This window comes from Perognathus longimembris, chromosome 17 (assembly GCF_023159225.1).
Source record: "Perognathus longimembris pacificus isolate PPM17 chromosome 17, ASM2315922v1, whole genome shotgun sequence".
NCBI classification, from domain to species: domain Eukaryota; kingdom Metazoa; phylum Chordata; class Mammalia; order Rodentia; family Heteromyidae; genus Perognathus; species Perognathus longimembris.
Genome location: NC_063177.1, coordinates 3153720 through 3168491, shown reverse-complemented (window position 1 = coordinate 3168491; position 14772 = coordinate 3153720). Strand labels below are relative to the sequence as shown.

Genomic DNA, 14772 nt, shown 5'->3' with positions numbered 1-14772 from the left:
CTACTTCTTAACTCTTTAAGATGTCAGGCATTAGCTATTGACGCTTGACTATGGAAAATAAGAGCTTAGTTTCCTTTTTTCCCCTCACAATAAATATTACAACATTTTCATGTTCAGAGTAATCTTATTTTGTTGTTACCATTTTTTCCTATGTTGTAAAGGTGATGTTCAGTGGGGTTACATAAGTCAGGTAATGAGTACATTACTTTTTGGATGATGTCCCCTCTACCCTTGTTTTCTCATAGTTTTTTCCCTCCCGAGCCCTCTCCCCCGCAAGTTGTATAGTTCATTTTCAACACAGTGTCTAGTGAATATCACTACTGCATTTGTTCATGCTTTGTCCCTCCATTTCTGTGATCCCCTTGCCCCCTCCAAAACAGATAAACTTATGTGTAAGAGGTACAGAAATCAAAACAGCATCAAAGGAGAAAAAAAAAAGTAAAATAACAAAAACTCATTTCGAGTTCTTGAAGTTCATTTTGATAAATATTATTTTATATGATTATATGCACATAGCTATTGAGCCCTTGTGATCCTTTCCTAAAAATATCCTCCTTCAGTCTCACTGTGTGTATGTTTAGAGTTCAGTACAATTTATCACCTTTGAAGGTGTTTCCTTGTAGATTTGTAGGTGCAATCCAGTTACAACAAATGATGAAAACCTTGCAACCTATATTTCTTGGATCTGGCTTACTTAGCTAAATACATTTTTCTTCTTCTTTATTGTCAAAGTGAAGTACAGAGGGGTTACAGTTTCATATGTAAGGCAAGTACATTACTTATTCAACTTGTTACCTCCTCCCTCATTTTTCCCCTATTCCCCCCCTCCAGTGCCTTCCCCATGAGTTGTATGGTTAGTTTACACCACTTGGTTTTGTAAGTATTGCTATTGCAATGGTTTGTCTTTTTATCCTTTGTCTCTCATTTTTTATATTTCCTTTCCCTTCCCTAGTTCCAATACACATCTATACAGTATCCGGGGTACTAAGATCAGTTACAGTAATAGCAGGAGTAAAACCACAGGAAGGGAATATGAGAGAACAAAACGTACAGTTTCACATGGTATGTTGAGATTAACTACAGCAATGATATACCACTTCTTTGCATAACACAGAGTTCATTTCACTTAGCATTATCTTATGTGTTCATATGAGCATAGCTATTGAGCTGTTGTGCTCTTCTGCTATGTCTATCCTAGAGATGTGCTAATTATTCCCTATGAGGGAAACCATAAGGTTTATGTTTCTTTGGGTCTGGGTCACTTCACTTAGTATGATTTTTTCCCAGTCCTTCCATTTCCTAACGAATCATTCTTTCTGATAGAGGCATAGAATTCCATTGTGTATACGTACCACATTTTCTTGATCTACTCATCTGCTGAGGGTTACCTGGGTTGGTTCCATATTTTAGCAATGACAAATTGTACTGCGATGAACAAAGTTGTGCTGGTGGCTTTTGTGTGGTTTTGCTTGTAATCTTTTGGGTAGATGCCCAAAAGTGGGACTGCTGGGTGGTAGGGAAGCTCTATGTTTAGCCTACTGAGGAACCTCCACAATGCTTTCCAGAGTGGTTGAACAAGTTTGCATTCCCACCAACATAGTAGGGTTCCCTTTTGGCCACATCTCCATTAGCTACATAATTTTTTCCAAGTCTTTCCATTTCCTTATGGAAGGTACAAGTTTCTGCATGGCAAATGACAAAGTTAGCAAGATAAATAGAAAGACCACAGAACGAGAGAAGATTTTTATATCAAATAAGGGCCTCATATAAAAAATATAATTAGAGCTCAAAAAACTAAACCCTGCAAAAACAAACCCTCAAAGAAACAACAATCCAATTAATAAATGGGCTAAAGACTTAAAGAGAGATTTCTCAGAAGAAGAAGAAGAAAGAACACCCATTAGACATATAAAGAAATGTTCAACATCTCTGGTATTAAAGGAAATGCAAATCAAAACAACATTGGGATTCCACTGCACCACAGTTAGAATGGCCACTATCAAGAAAACTAACAACAGATGCTGGTGGGGATGTGGCCCAAAGGGAATGATACTACTCTGTTGGTGGGAACATAAATTCGTTCAACCACTATGGAAAGCAGTATGGAGGTTCCTCAAAAGACAACACAGAGCTCCCCTATGACCCAACAATCCCACTCTTCAGGCATTTATTCAATAGACCATCAACTAGGACTACAGCCTAGACATGGAATCAACCCAGATGTTTCTCAGTGGAAGAATGGATCAAGAAAATGTGGTATGTATACACAATGTAATTCAATTTAGCTTTCTTTACATTTTTTCCTCCCTCCATTTATCTATACCACTAGATATCCAGTACTAAAAATTATGCTTGAACTCTCTTCTAATAGTTCTAATTTTAAAAATCAGAACTTTAAAAAAAATTTAGATTTAAAAGTACTTTGACTTTAGGGATTTCCAGATTCAATGTGTGTTCAGTTGGTAAAATCTATGCAAATATTCAAAAATATTTTGAAAATATCTAAAATTTGAGAACTCCAGGTCCAAAGAATTTTGGTAAACGATACTGAACCTGTATTTGAGGTTAAGCTTTGTAGATCATGATTCCTTTTTATTTCCTTGGACATTTACTTATTCTTCCTGGAGCTAATAGTTGCTTTGTTCCAGTTTCCTTCTTCCATTTTATCTGTGCCTGACTGAACACAAATTCCTGCCAATTTTCTTATTTGTCTGTTTAAGGCAGTGAACCACGTGGATACTGTATATGTTCTTGATACACTGTGTATTGTATATATGTCTACCTGACCTAGAGAAGGGAAAGAAAAACAGGGCGTAAGATATCACAAGAAATGTACACACTGTCCTACTATGTAACTGTACCCTTTTTGCACAACACCTTGTCAAAAAAATTGTATTCAATTAATAAATAAATTAAATTAAAAAAAAGACAGTGAACCAAACTTAATGTGAATGAACTTCTTCAGCTCATCTCTCCTAGACAGGGGACAGCCTCAGTTGAGATCTCATCCTGCCCTCAGGGCACAGCTATTTCCTGGAGCCTTCATCCAGTACTTCCTGGACTTCGTATCTTCTGGTCCATGATGGAGGGGCAGTTGCCCTGTGTCTACCTTTTTTTTGTGTGTAACTTGCTCATGATTGAAGGCATCTCATTTTAGCTTCCTGAGGAAGAGCATGCTGGAAGTTGGGATTGGTGCCCTGAGTATCTCCTTTTTTGCTTTAAAATGCACTTTACTTTTGGTGTTACTGGGGTTTGCACTTAGAGCCTTGTGCTTGCTAGGCAGGTGTTGTTCCCTCAGCCCTCCTACTTTCTTCTCTACACCAGGCCTGACACTTGGACAAAGCATTAAATTCCGTACTGGGCATGATCCCTTTGGAATTTTGAGAGCCTTGTTTAATAATTTCTAGCTTCCTTTGTTGCTTTCAGTTGAGTCCTGGAGACACTCACCATCTCTGTAATGTGACAATTTGTTTGTTTTAGAAGTCTGTAGAATCTTCTGTGGCCAGTATTCATGAGGCCAGGTTTCAGCATAGGGTTAATATTCTTTTCCCCCATTATACTGAAAACAAAATTCATGTCCTTCCAGTCGGAAAAATGCTTTTGTGGCTCATTACAAATTAAAAAAAATTTCTCTCTCTCCTTTTCTTAAAACTCTTGTTCTTCAGAACTAAGACTTCTTGGGCTGGTGCTCTAACTACCATGTTTTTTCTACTTGCTTTTTCTTTATCTGAATAATTTCCTCTAATTTATCTTTCAAAGTTTCTACTAAGAGTTTATTTGCTGCAACATTGTTTAATTTCTGTGAGGCTGCTTTCATCTCAGAATACTTCCTCCCTACAAACATTCTGTACTGACATACTGTTTTTGATTCATGGAAGTACCATCTTCTCTACCACTTGAAAACATAAATGATAGCCTACCTAAAATATTTTCCTCCCCCACATGATGTTTGATTCTTACAAATTGCATTCCCCCTCCTGCCTGAGGGATTCAGTTAGCACCTCCCCTCCAGGGATCTTTGGTGCTAGCTTATACTTGAGGACAGGGATGGACAAGCTCAGAGCCTGAGAGCTGTGGCTGGATGTTGTTCTACAGGAAGATGTGGCTGAGCTATACCCTAGGCTACTATTGTTCCATGCTGTTCTCAGAACTTTAGAGGCTAGTTAGATTCTCCAGAGAAGACTTTTATGATTTCTTCTCTAGAAAATAAAAGCCTAGGGACCAACCTGAGTCGGGGATAAGGATTGAGGAGTCTCAGGACAGTGTAAAGACTGGGTGCTCTTACACAGCTCTCTGCTGATCTCTCCATCTAAGAAGTCTTCTTTTAACTGTCCCAGAGAATAAAGCTCCAGACTTCAGCTGCTGGAGGTACAGGGAATGGATGTCTCCTGAAGGTGTGGATAGATAGGGTGAGGCTATGATCCACACAGCCCTTGAAAAGCTTTCAACCATATTCATGAACATCCTACTCCACACCCCCCCCACCACCCCGAAGTCACACAGTCTGGAAGTCCCTGAACCACCAATTCCAGATCATTGTCCACTTCTCCTGGTATGCCCCACAGCCTATTACTGGATGGGAGTCAGTCTTCTGGGACTTCTTTCCCATTCTCTCTCTCTCTACCTCTGATCCACATCTCCATCCTGTTTCCAATCATTATTATATCCCTTTCAGCTCACAAAATCATGTTGGGATTGCTTTTTAGTTTATCTTTTTCCTGTAATAGATGAGGATGATTTTGTTTTCAGGGAAAAAAAAAGTGCCTGCTATAGATTCAGAGGGGTTTGGAAGGGAGTGAAATCAGATGGTGTTGAGTTTACTATCTTCACTTTTGGTCTTGTGGAGTACCTGTGTGTCAGTGTGCGTCTCCTGGGAGGACCACGAGCAGAATGTTGTGCCTATCCACGCAAGCCATGATGTGCTGTTTTTCACAGCTGTGTTTGTCCCATCTCTATCTGTGATGATCACAGATATGGTTATCAGCCTCACTCTCCCGTCAAGTCACTGTGTCTTCCCTTTGTTACTCTTTTCTCTCTCAGCCCTCATTTTCCTCTCAATTTCCTTTTTCATCTCTCCACTATTTGAAAGCCATATACACTACTACCATTCTTTCTGTAGAATTATGAAGATGAATATAAATGTAAATGAAATATATCTTTATTTTCCTTTCAAACAGCAAAAGAAGGGGGAACAATGATTTACCTCTCCAGTAGTTCATGTTTATTGCCTAATATTTCAGTTCCATCTTGCTTAGCACCCTTACAATGAATCATTCTTATGTTGCTGCTTCGGAATTCCAGGCTTATTTGTATTTTGAGGAGGAGGAAGGAGAGGAGGAGGAAGAGGGCAAAGAAGAGGAGGAAGGGGAGAAGAAAAGGAAAATAAGAGACAAAGAGGAAGAAAAAGAAGTAAAGGATGAAGAGGAGGGTGAAGATGGAAGAAGAGGAAGAGGAAAATAGGCAGATATGGAGGAGAAAGAAGCTCCTACTTTCTTCATAGTTGCCTGAAGGCAATGAATAAATTAACAAAGGTGTTCCTATTCCCCTTTCTACTAGAAAGAACAAAAGTGAGTCACTGGAAACAACTCTATTAGCCCCAAGATGGAGTCAGAAAAAGGTACATAACAAACTCGACTTACTAGTCCTTATCTTCCCACAACCTGCCAGACAAAAGATACATTTTCTCTTGTCTTGTCACTTCTCTAAAAAGTGCTCTTCTTTTCTCCAAATGCTATGCAACACCCACCCCCCCACCCCCCAGCCCGTTACTCATCAGTGAGTGAGTTGTTCACATGCCGGAGACCCATGTGTTAAGTAAGTGGGCATACTTTTCCTTTGGGAAAGTCTACCTTTTATAGCCCCAGTTCAGGAAGAAGATGGTGAGAGAGCAATAGAAATTATCTCCTTCCCTACAACAGATTAAGTCATTTTAAAATTGTACTTCACTCTACACAGAATCCATTTCAATAAAAGACTTTGTTGGGCGAGAATATGCAAGAAGCAGCTTTGAGTATTAATACAGTTTACCCTGCAATAAGTACATGTTTGCCTGGAAACAGCTTTAATTTCTCTTTATTTTGGGCTAATGATTTGGTTGATTGTAAAGTTGTAGGCTTCTTGTCTTTCATTACTTGGAGATAGTCCTCTATTACTGACTGGAATTTACTTGGCCGAGTAATAGTTGTGTTTTCAGCTGAATTATGATGTTATAGATGGTTCTCTTTTTCCTCTGGTTGATATTAAATTTTTATTATTCTTTTTTATTGGGGGGAGGGGGTGGAGGAATAACCTAAAGCCTTAGTACAATGTGTTCAGGATGGATTCTTTATGGTTGATTTCAGGTTTCCTGTTGTTCAGTTTTGTTTTGTTTTGTTTTGTTTTGCCAGTCCTGGAGCTTGGACTCGGGGGGTTGAGCACTGTCCCTGGCTTCTTTTTGTTCAAGGCTAACATTCTATCTCTTGAGCCACAGCACCACTTCCAGCTTTTTCTGTTTATCTGGTGCTGAAGAATCGACCCCAGGGCTTTGTGCATGCTAGACAAGTACTCTATCGCTAAGCCACATTCCCAGCCCTATGGTTGATTTCAAATAGGACTTTTTGTGTACCTTAAGTGACTTAGGTTTTTTTTTTCTTTTTTTCTTTTTTTTGCCAGTCTGGGGCTTGAACTCAGGGCGTGAGCACTGTCCCTGGCTTCTTTTTTTGCTCAAGGCTAGCACTCTACCACTTGAGCCACAGTGCCACTTCCAGCTTTTTTCTATATATGTGGTGCTGAGGAATCGAACCCATGGCTTCATGTATATGATGCAGGCACTTTACCACTAGGCCATATTCCCAGCCCAGTGACTTAGGTTTTCTTTCCAACCTGGAAAAGATTCAGCCTCTGATGCACCCTTCTCCCCATTTCTGCAGGACCTCCTTCTAGATGTAATGATGATATCTGCACTGTGTCTCCCAGACTGTGGACATAGCCTACAACTTGTTCTTCCTGTGGTTATGCCTATTGTAGGCTGTGCTAATATACTTCCAGCCCAATCAATTTTATATTCTGTGTACAATCTCCAGTACACCTCAAGTTAAGTCTTAAAATTATCAGCATAACTTCAATTTTAAGAGGCCCTAATTTGTTTTTGAATCCAGTTCTGCCCATTCCTTCCTCATGATGTTTGATGTTTTTATTAAAGATGTCTCTGGTCTTTAGTTCATTGTTACATTTCACTTTGCATAATTTACATTTTCTTTCATGCTGTCTCTCTTCTTTCTAGTCCTTGGTTTACTGGTTGTCCTACTGACTGTAGGGCAGTTTGGTCATGTTTCCAGGATGAGTTCAGTTGTTATGAGGTTTAGTGTAACTTTACAAGAAGTATGGCTCATTCAGGGATTCCTGCCTGTTCTGGCATCTGATGCGCAGTGGCTGCCAACTTGCTTTTGCCGTGGCCCTGGGGTTGTGAATAGTCTTTCTTCAGGTTTCACCAGCTTTAACTCAATTTCTCCCCTTGGACTGGCTAGCTCCACTGCTTAGTCAGAATAATGTCAGAACTAATAGTTCTCTTGTCACTGATCATAATGTGCCTTGTCCCTTCCCAGAATTCAGGCACATTCCAAGCTTCCCTGGGAAATTCTAGATCCCTTACTTTCATTTAAAATTTTGTATCAGTATTTGTTTTTATTCTGTTTTCTTATTTGTATTATTAATTATACAAAGGGATTTCATTGTGATATTTCCATAATGAACATCAAACTCACCCCCTTATTTCTCCCCCCATTCTTCCTCTTCCTCTCTTCCTCAGACAATTTCATCAGGTTTCACTATTCTGTTTTCATACATATGTATAGAACACTTTGACCAGGTTCTCTCTCTCTTATACACACAGACACAGATACACACAGACACAGATACACACAGACACAGACACAGACACAGACACACACACACACACACACACACACACACACACACACACAGAGTCTCTTTCACCCTTACCCTTCTTTCTGGCACCAACCCCTCAACAGAACCACTTTTTCATTCTGCCTTTGTTCATAAGGACAGGTTCTACACAGGAGTGAGAACATGTGATTATCAGGTTAAGTGAAATAAGCAGTCTAAGAAAGTTAAATATCCATGTCCTCTCTCCTATGTGGAACCCAGTTCTAATCCCCTTTCTATGGGTGAGGACTCAGCTAGACTTGGCACAAACCCATGCACAGTGTTTCCTTACCCAAGAAGGGTGTCATCTCCGAGGATGGCGGAGCCTTCCATCAGACACTGAGCCAGAGTGGTCAAAGGCAACTTTTTCTGGAAAGGAAACACAGAGTGCAATGAAAATGCTTCTCTATCACCATCCATATACTCCAGATCAGGACAAAGTCCAATATTCCCCAAGATGTTATATGAGCTTCGGAATAGGCTGGCTTTAACATACCAAGAAACTCAAAGTACATGATGATGGGCTGTACTTAGAGAAGTCGAATTCACAAAATTAAACTTGGATTAAATGTATCACTGTGGAAAATAAGACTCAGGTTTATGTATTACACTGTTAAGTAGTGGAGAGGAGAAAAATGGGTAAATGAGTCATCTCATAAACAACAAAAACAGAGAAATGTGGTCACATATGACACAACACAAGGCAAGTATCATAACAAAGAAAAGGTCCAGAGAAGATACATAAAAGGCCATCTATCTCATGGAAAGGTGCTGGGGCTCAGTAGCCATTGGGGAACTGTAAGTCCAGGGCACAATGAGATGCTACGTCACCATCACCTGGATTACTAGGTTAGGAGTACGAAAAAGGAAAACAAACACCAAGAAACAGAAAACAACTCAGTGCACTATGTGGACAAATGCATTACCACTGGAAGTTTACAACAGCAAAGCACTGTAGACAAGTTTGGTAGTACCTTACCTATCCCAGCAACTCCACTCCTGGGTATGTACACCCAAATAAATGAAAACAGATAAACAAAAATGTTTTCATATATGTGAAGAAAAGCACTGTTTATAATAGATAACAAGTGGAAATAATTCATGATGCCTATCAATGGATGAATGGATAACAACATGTGATGGTCCCTAGAGGGAAAGGCTATTGAGCTTCAAAAAAGAATGAATTCTTAACACGTGCTACAACACAGATGAACCTGAAGGACATCATCCTGAGGGAAATATGCCAGACTCAAGAGGATACATATTGTATGATTCTATTTATATGAGCTATCAAGAGGCCTATCAATCGGGAGAGAAAAACAGATTGGGACTTAACAGAAGCTGTGAAGGATGGAGGAATGGGGAGACACTTGTTTATGAACATAGAATTTCCTTCTGTGTGTGAGAATGATTAAGAACCAGGCAGTGGTGACAGCTACACAATATTGTGAGCACACAAAATATGTATGGCTGCCATCTACTTTGCATGGTACACCTCATGCTACAAGGAGGGAGAGGCAAGCTATTAAGATATATAGCTTGGCCCATCTCCTCCTTATGAAATATCAAAGAACCACATCCAACCTGCACATACAGGCACAGCAGAAGAAAACCAAGAAGGCAAGAAAGAAATGCTACCATATGTTCAAGCCTTCCACTATGTACAGCCATAATAAAGACAGTGCCCAAAACCTCCTAATGTTGCCTAGAGAGCTCACTACCATTTGCTTTCTGATGCAGTGTTTTTGGAAGGGAGACATTCCCCACTGGCTGGGTACCAACCTGCAGTGAATGAACGTAGCCACTGCTCCCATACAACTTATTTCTAGAGATGATGAGTATCGGATTCACTGAAGGCAACCTCCATCTGGCTGTCATCTGCACCATTTATGGTATCCTTTAGAATAAGCTCAACAACACAAGTAAGGTGCTTCTTCAAGTTCTGTGAGCCACACTAGCAAATGATGGAAAACTGAGAAGCTGACTGGGACTTCTGATATATAGCAGGTCAGTCACAAACACTAGAGGCCAGGATTTTCAATGGTCATCTTTGATGATTAATTTCATTGGGTTGGGGTACCTGTAAGGGCAATCCAGAAAGGATTGACTAAGGGCCAGGGAGACACATCTAAAATGTGGGTGAGACCACCCCATAGGCTCAGGGCCTACATGAAATAAAGTAGGGGATGGAAAGGACCAGCAGCATAGGATTCTCTCTCTGAATCAGTGTGTGTGTGTGCACGCGTGTGTGTGTGTGTGAGAGAGAGAGAGAGACAGAGAGAGAGACAGAAAAATGATACTGGGGCTTGAACTCAGGGCCCTATGTGCCTGGCTTTCTCATTCAAGGTCAGTACTCTACTACTGAGCCACAGCTCTACTTCCAGCATTTTGCTGGTTAATTAGAGATAAGAGTGTGTTGGAATTTGTCTGCCTACACTGGCTTCCAATTGCAATCTTCAGATCTCAGTCTTCTAAGTAGCTAGGATACAGGTATGAGCCACTGGCTCCCAACTTAACAAATTGATTTGTGAGTAAGAAGTAGATGCATATGGTATTACTTAAAGGTGCTGAAGGTTTAAACTGCAAGTATTCTTTCTGCTCTGAGCCTTCAGCCACCTGTTACCTGTAACAGTTACCAGGTTTTTGTGTGTCAGTGAATCAAAGCAGATCTGTGTATGCATCACTTTTATTACACATTCTCTCTGGCAAGTGTTAGTACCCTAGATATATCACTCTGGGCCCTTCCCACCTCTTCATGTAGAAATATCTTTCCTCTCACTTCCTGTCATTATATATAAAGCTGCCTCATTCTGGTGTATTAATTCAGGGCTTCACATTTTCTACACTGGTGAATTATCACTTGAGTTACGCCCCTAGCCCAACTTTGTTCTTTCTTAATGATGAACATGGATCACTGAACAAATATAACCATGTATTTATTGAATCCTTTAGTGGTTGTAACTGTCCCTCAAGAGAAATGTTGAGGTGAATTTCAAGACTTGAATCTCAAGGACAGGAGAAAGAGAGTTAAATGGGACAAGGTCAGAAGAAATTAATGGGGGAAATTCATAGGAATTCAAGAAGCCAAAATGAAGAAATCAAACAACAAAAGATGCATATGAAATTAATACATCTTCATGTCCAAAGGGTGTGAAAGAAATCTATGATCCACAATCCAAAGCAGTAGATGAGAAGGACAACAAAGCAATAGGCTCCAAATCACTGCTATTTCTCTCAAGTGATGATGAGAACTGCACAGAGCCAGGCACTAAAGCCATCTCTTGGTTTACTGACTGCCCACCACAAGCACTTCTTCGCACTCTCTCTCATTTAATATCACCCCCACCTCTTGTATATGGACCCCAAATGCCTTCAAATGATTAAATTGCCCTGAAGTCTAGACTACCTGCCAAAATTTGTTTCTCTCTGCCACCAAAGGTCCATGGAGAGAGCTGGTCCCCATCCTTGGTGAATATTGTGACTGTCATAGCCAAGCTTCATGCTGGCCAGTGATTTTCAGGGTCAAAGAGAAGGTATTAAAATAACCCTTCCCCTGGCTCTTAGTTCACACAGAACCTTAAGAATACAAGAAGGACAGACAGAATGTCCCAAGGTTATCTGACATGCTTGGGATGACTGCTGTTGCTAAAATTATCATGAGAATAAGTGACAGAGATTGTAAGATGACTCAGAGGCAAAACGTTTCCTTGTACTATCTGCTCTGTTCCGGACATAATCATTCATTCTCTCCCCCTCTCTCTCCCTCTCTTCCCTCATTCCTTCTCGTCTCACTTCCTCTTTCTCCTTATCTTTGAAACAGCTTCCTACCATATTTCATAACCAAGCCCACACAATGAGCTATTTTTAATTTGATCCTCAGAGCTCAATTTGTCCTGATGGGCACTTGAACCCAACACTGGGGCACTGGTTCTCTCTTTAATACTTGCATAAGTATTCATATGCCTCACTGAACTCTCAAACAATCCTACTGGGGAGGAAAACATTATTGCTATCACCATTTCCCAAATGAAGAAACCAAGGCTTATGCAGTAATAAACATGCCCATGTTCAGGCAGAATTAGAAAGCAGTAGGGTTTCTTTGCTTTAGCTTTGGGTAGTGAGATTCCAGCCCTCATGCTAAATTGCCTGTTATAGAACAGAAGGGTTCAAGTGGGCATGCCAGGCTGTCAGGGAGGTCCTGTGTCCGAAATATTCCATTCAGGACAAGTCTGTTTTGTTTTTTTTATTAGTGACTACTGTGGATGGGGCAGGCCCTGTTTTAGTCACTGAAAGTATAGCAAATAGAAACACAAGATCCCTGCTCCCAATACTCACATCAATGACAGAAATCAATGATCACAATGAGTTTAGACTCTACTATGAGTTAGGCTCATGGGATTGGGCAGGGAGGGTGGGGAGAGGGGAGGAGAAGCCAGAGAACCTGGCACTTAGGGAAAGCCTTGGGGAGAAGATGGTATCTGAGTGAGAACTAAGCAATAAGAAGCTGCTGGCCTGAGCTGCTGAGAGGGAGCATTCCACAAGGAGGCCAGAGCAAGTATGAAGGCTCCAAGAGAGACACCATTCAGCATGCCCATGAATACATCAGTACAGTTGGAGGAGGATAATTGATGGGACGAGCTCAGAGAGGTCTGTGAAAAACATGTCTATGGGGGCCTCGGACCAAGTCAAGGAGTTCAGACTCTCTTCTACAATGTGAAGGCTTGGGTGAGAGTCAGGCAGAAGAGTGACCTCATCTGACCTCTGTTCTAATCTCTCAGCTGGGGTTTTGCAGAGGATGGACTGTGAAGGAGGAAAGGGCTTGGTGTGGAAGGTACAGAAGGAACCACTCCACTGTGTAACAGTTCTAATCTCTCAGATAGGGTTTTACAGAGGATGGACTGTGAAGGAGGAAAGGGCTCAGAGTGGAAGGTACAGTAGGAACCACACCACTGTGTAACAGCAGCTGCGTGGACAAGGTTAGGAGGACTTGTGAAATCACAGGAGGAATTCTTAGAAGAGCTTAACAGGTCATGGATTATGGAAAGGGCTAGATCCTCCTGAGAGAGCTTGCAATGCTATAGCCACTGGATTACTGATTCAAACCTCATGTCTTCTCAATGCTATAGCCCTGTGAGGAGAGCTCAACCTCAGTGATTCAATGATCACTCAAACCAAAGCACAGGAAACTTTCCTCCTCTCCTCATACTCCTATCCAAGCAAATACTCTGCCTCCAACACCTGTAGGGTGTGTCAATCTCTCTTCATCTTCATATGCTCACTACTGTCACATAGGTCATCCCCTGTGTGTCTAACTGGCCCATTTCTACTATTGCCAGTAAGCAGCTCATTAATCTATTCCCATTATCATCAACCAATTCAATCGTGTTACCTCCTAATAAAACCTTGGCTTTCCATTGCTCTTAGGGATGAAGTCCAAATCCTCTGTTTAGTGTTACCCAGTGCCTTGTGGTCTCATCTTCTAACACTTTCCCTTCCTGCCCTCCCCAGTCTAGTCACTCTCGTCGCCTTTCTTGTCTCCAGGATGTCATGCTTCTTGCAGTGTCTTGGAACGCAATGTATGCTGGCCTCTGATATGGAAACATCTGCGCCCTTCCAGTGCTGCCATTTTAGACATATCCTTCAAAGCAGGTCATCATGGAAACCTCCTGCTGCTGAATTGCTAGTGAGCTGTTCTAACAGGAGACATAATTCAAGTGAGTAATGAACGCTGTGTGAAGCCTGATTCACACTACTTTAGGCTTGAGTATCTAGGATGGGGATCCTGCTGAATTCACCCAGCTCTTCAAATAGCACACTACCTTACATGGCAGATATGGTACTTTCTAGTATCTGTTAAAAATAAGGTAGAGAAACATGTTCATTCACTAGATGTTTATTTGCTGACTGTCACCTCTTTAGAAAACATGCTAGGGCTTCAGAAACCAGGTATCATTGCATCGAGTTTCAAAGACCATCAACTAACCAGTTATCAGCTTAGAATAAAGGAGGCAAAAATGAAAATATACTTTGTATTCTTCCTATTTTCATCTCATATAAGAAACCAAGTTTAAACCACTAACCACATGATGGGAATGCTATTTCTGATCTCTGAGATAGTGCTGAAGTTCCTGACACATGGAGAATTAATTTCCACAGGCATTTTCCAGCACTGCAAAAGTTTCATATACTTCTCAATACAACAATTTGAGAATGGAGGCTGAACACCCCTACTCTGAAAATGGACAATCTCGACATAATGCCATAGTTGAAAATCCACACCTGACCTCATGCAATGGGTCTAAGATTAGCACAACAGCAATAAAAATGTGTATAAAGTGACCTGCAGCCTGTATGTATTAGGTATGAATGCAATACAATGAATGTCTTGTTTAGACTCAGATTGCAGCCCGCCCTAAGATAGCTCATTATGGAAAGGCAAACATTCAAAATCTGAAATCTAAGAAAAGACACTTCTGGTTCCAGGCATTTTGGATGAGGGAGATTTAAATGTATATTAAGAAACTATGCTAGGTACTAATGGCTCACACCTATAATCCTAGCTACTCAGGAGGCTCAGATCTGAGGATCATGGTTGGAAGTCAGCCAGGGAAGGAAAGTCCTTAAGATTCTTATCTCCGATTAAACACCAAAAAGCCAGAAGCAGAGGTGGCTCAAGTAGTAGTGCACCAACCTTGAGTCCAGTGGGCTCAACCTTGGGACAGGGCCCAGGCCCTGAGCTCACCTTAGTTCAAGCCCAGAACCAGCCCCAAAGAGAGAAAGGGACAGAGACAGATAGATATATAGACAAACCCACCCAGGGTTGGGGAGGGAAAAGGAATGACACACAAG

The 14772-nt window shown here is 41.0% G+C and overlaps 1 protein-coding gene across 4 annotated transcripts in view; it reads right to left on the bottom strand.

Annotated features, from left to right (window-relative positions):
• Positions 1-14772, bottom strand: part of Arhgap44 (Rho GTPase activating protein 44) — a 197939-nt gene that overhangs the window by 79845 nt on the left and 103322 nt on the right. For all 4 annotated transcript variants that reach the window (XM_048366672.1, XM_048366674.1, XM_048366673.1 and 1 more), the window contains exon 4: positions 8216-8292. In XM_048366672.1, coding sequence (XP_048222629.1) covers positions 8216-8292 — 77 coding nt within the window. The remainder of the gene's footprint in view (positions 1-8215; positions 8293-14772) is intronic.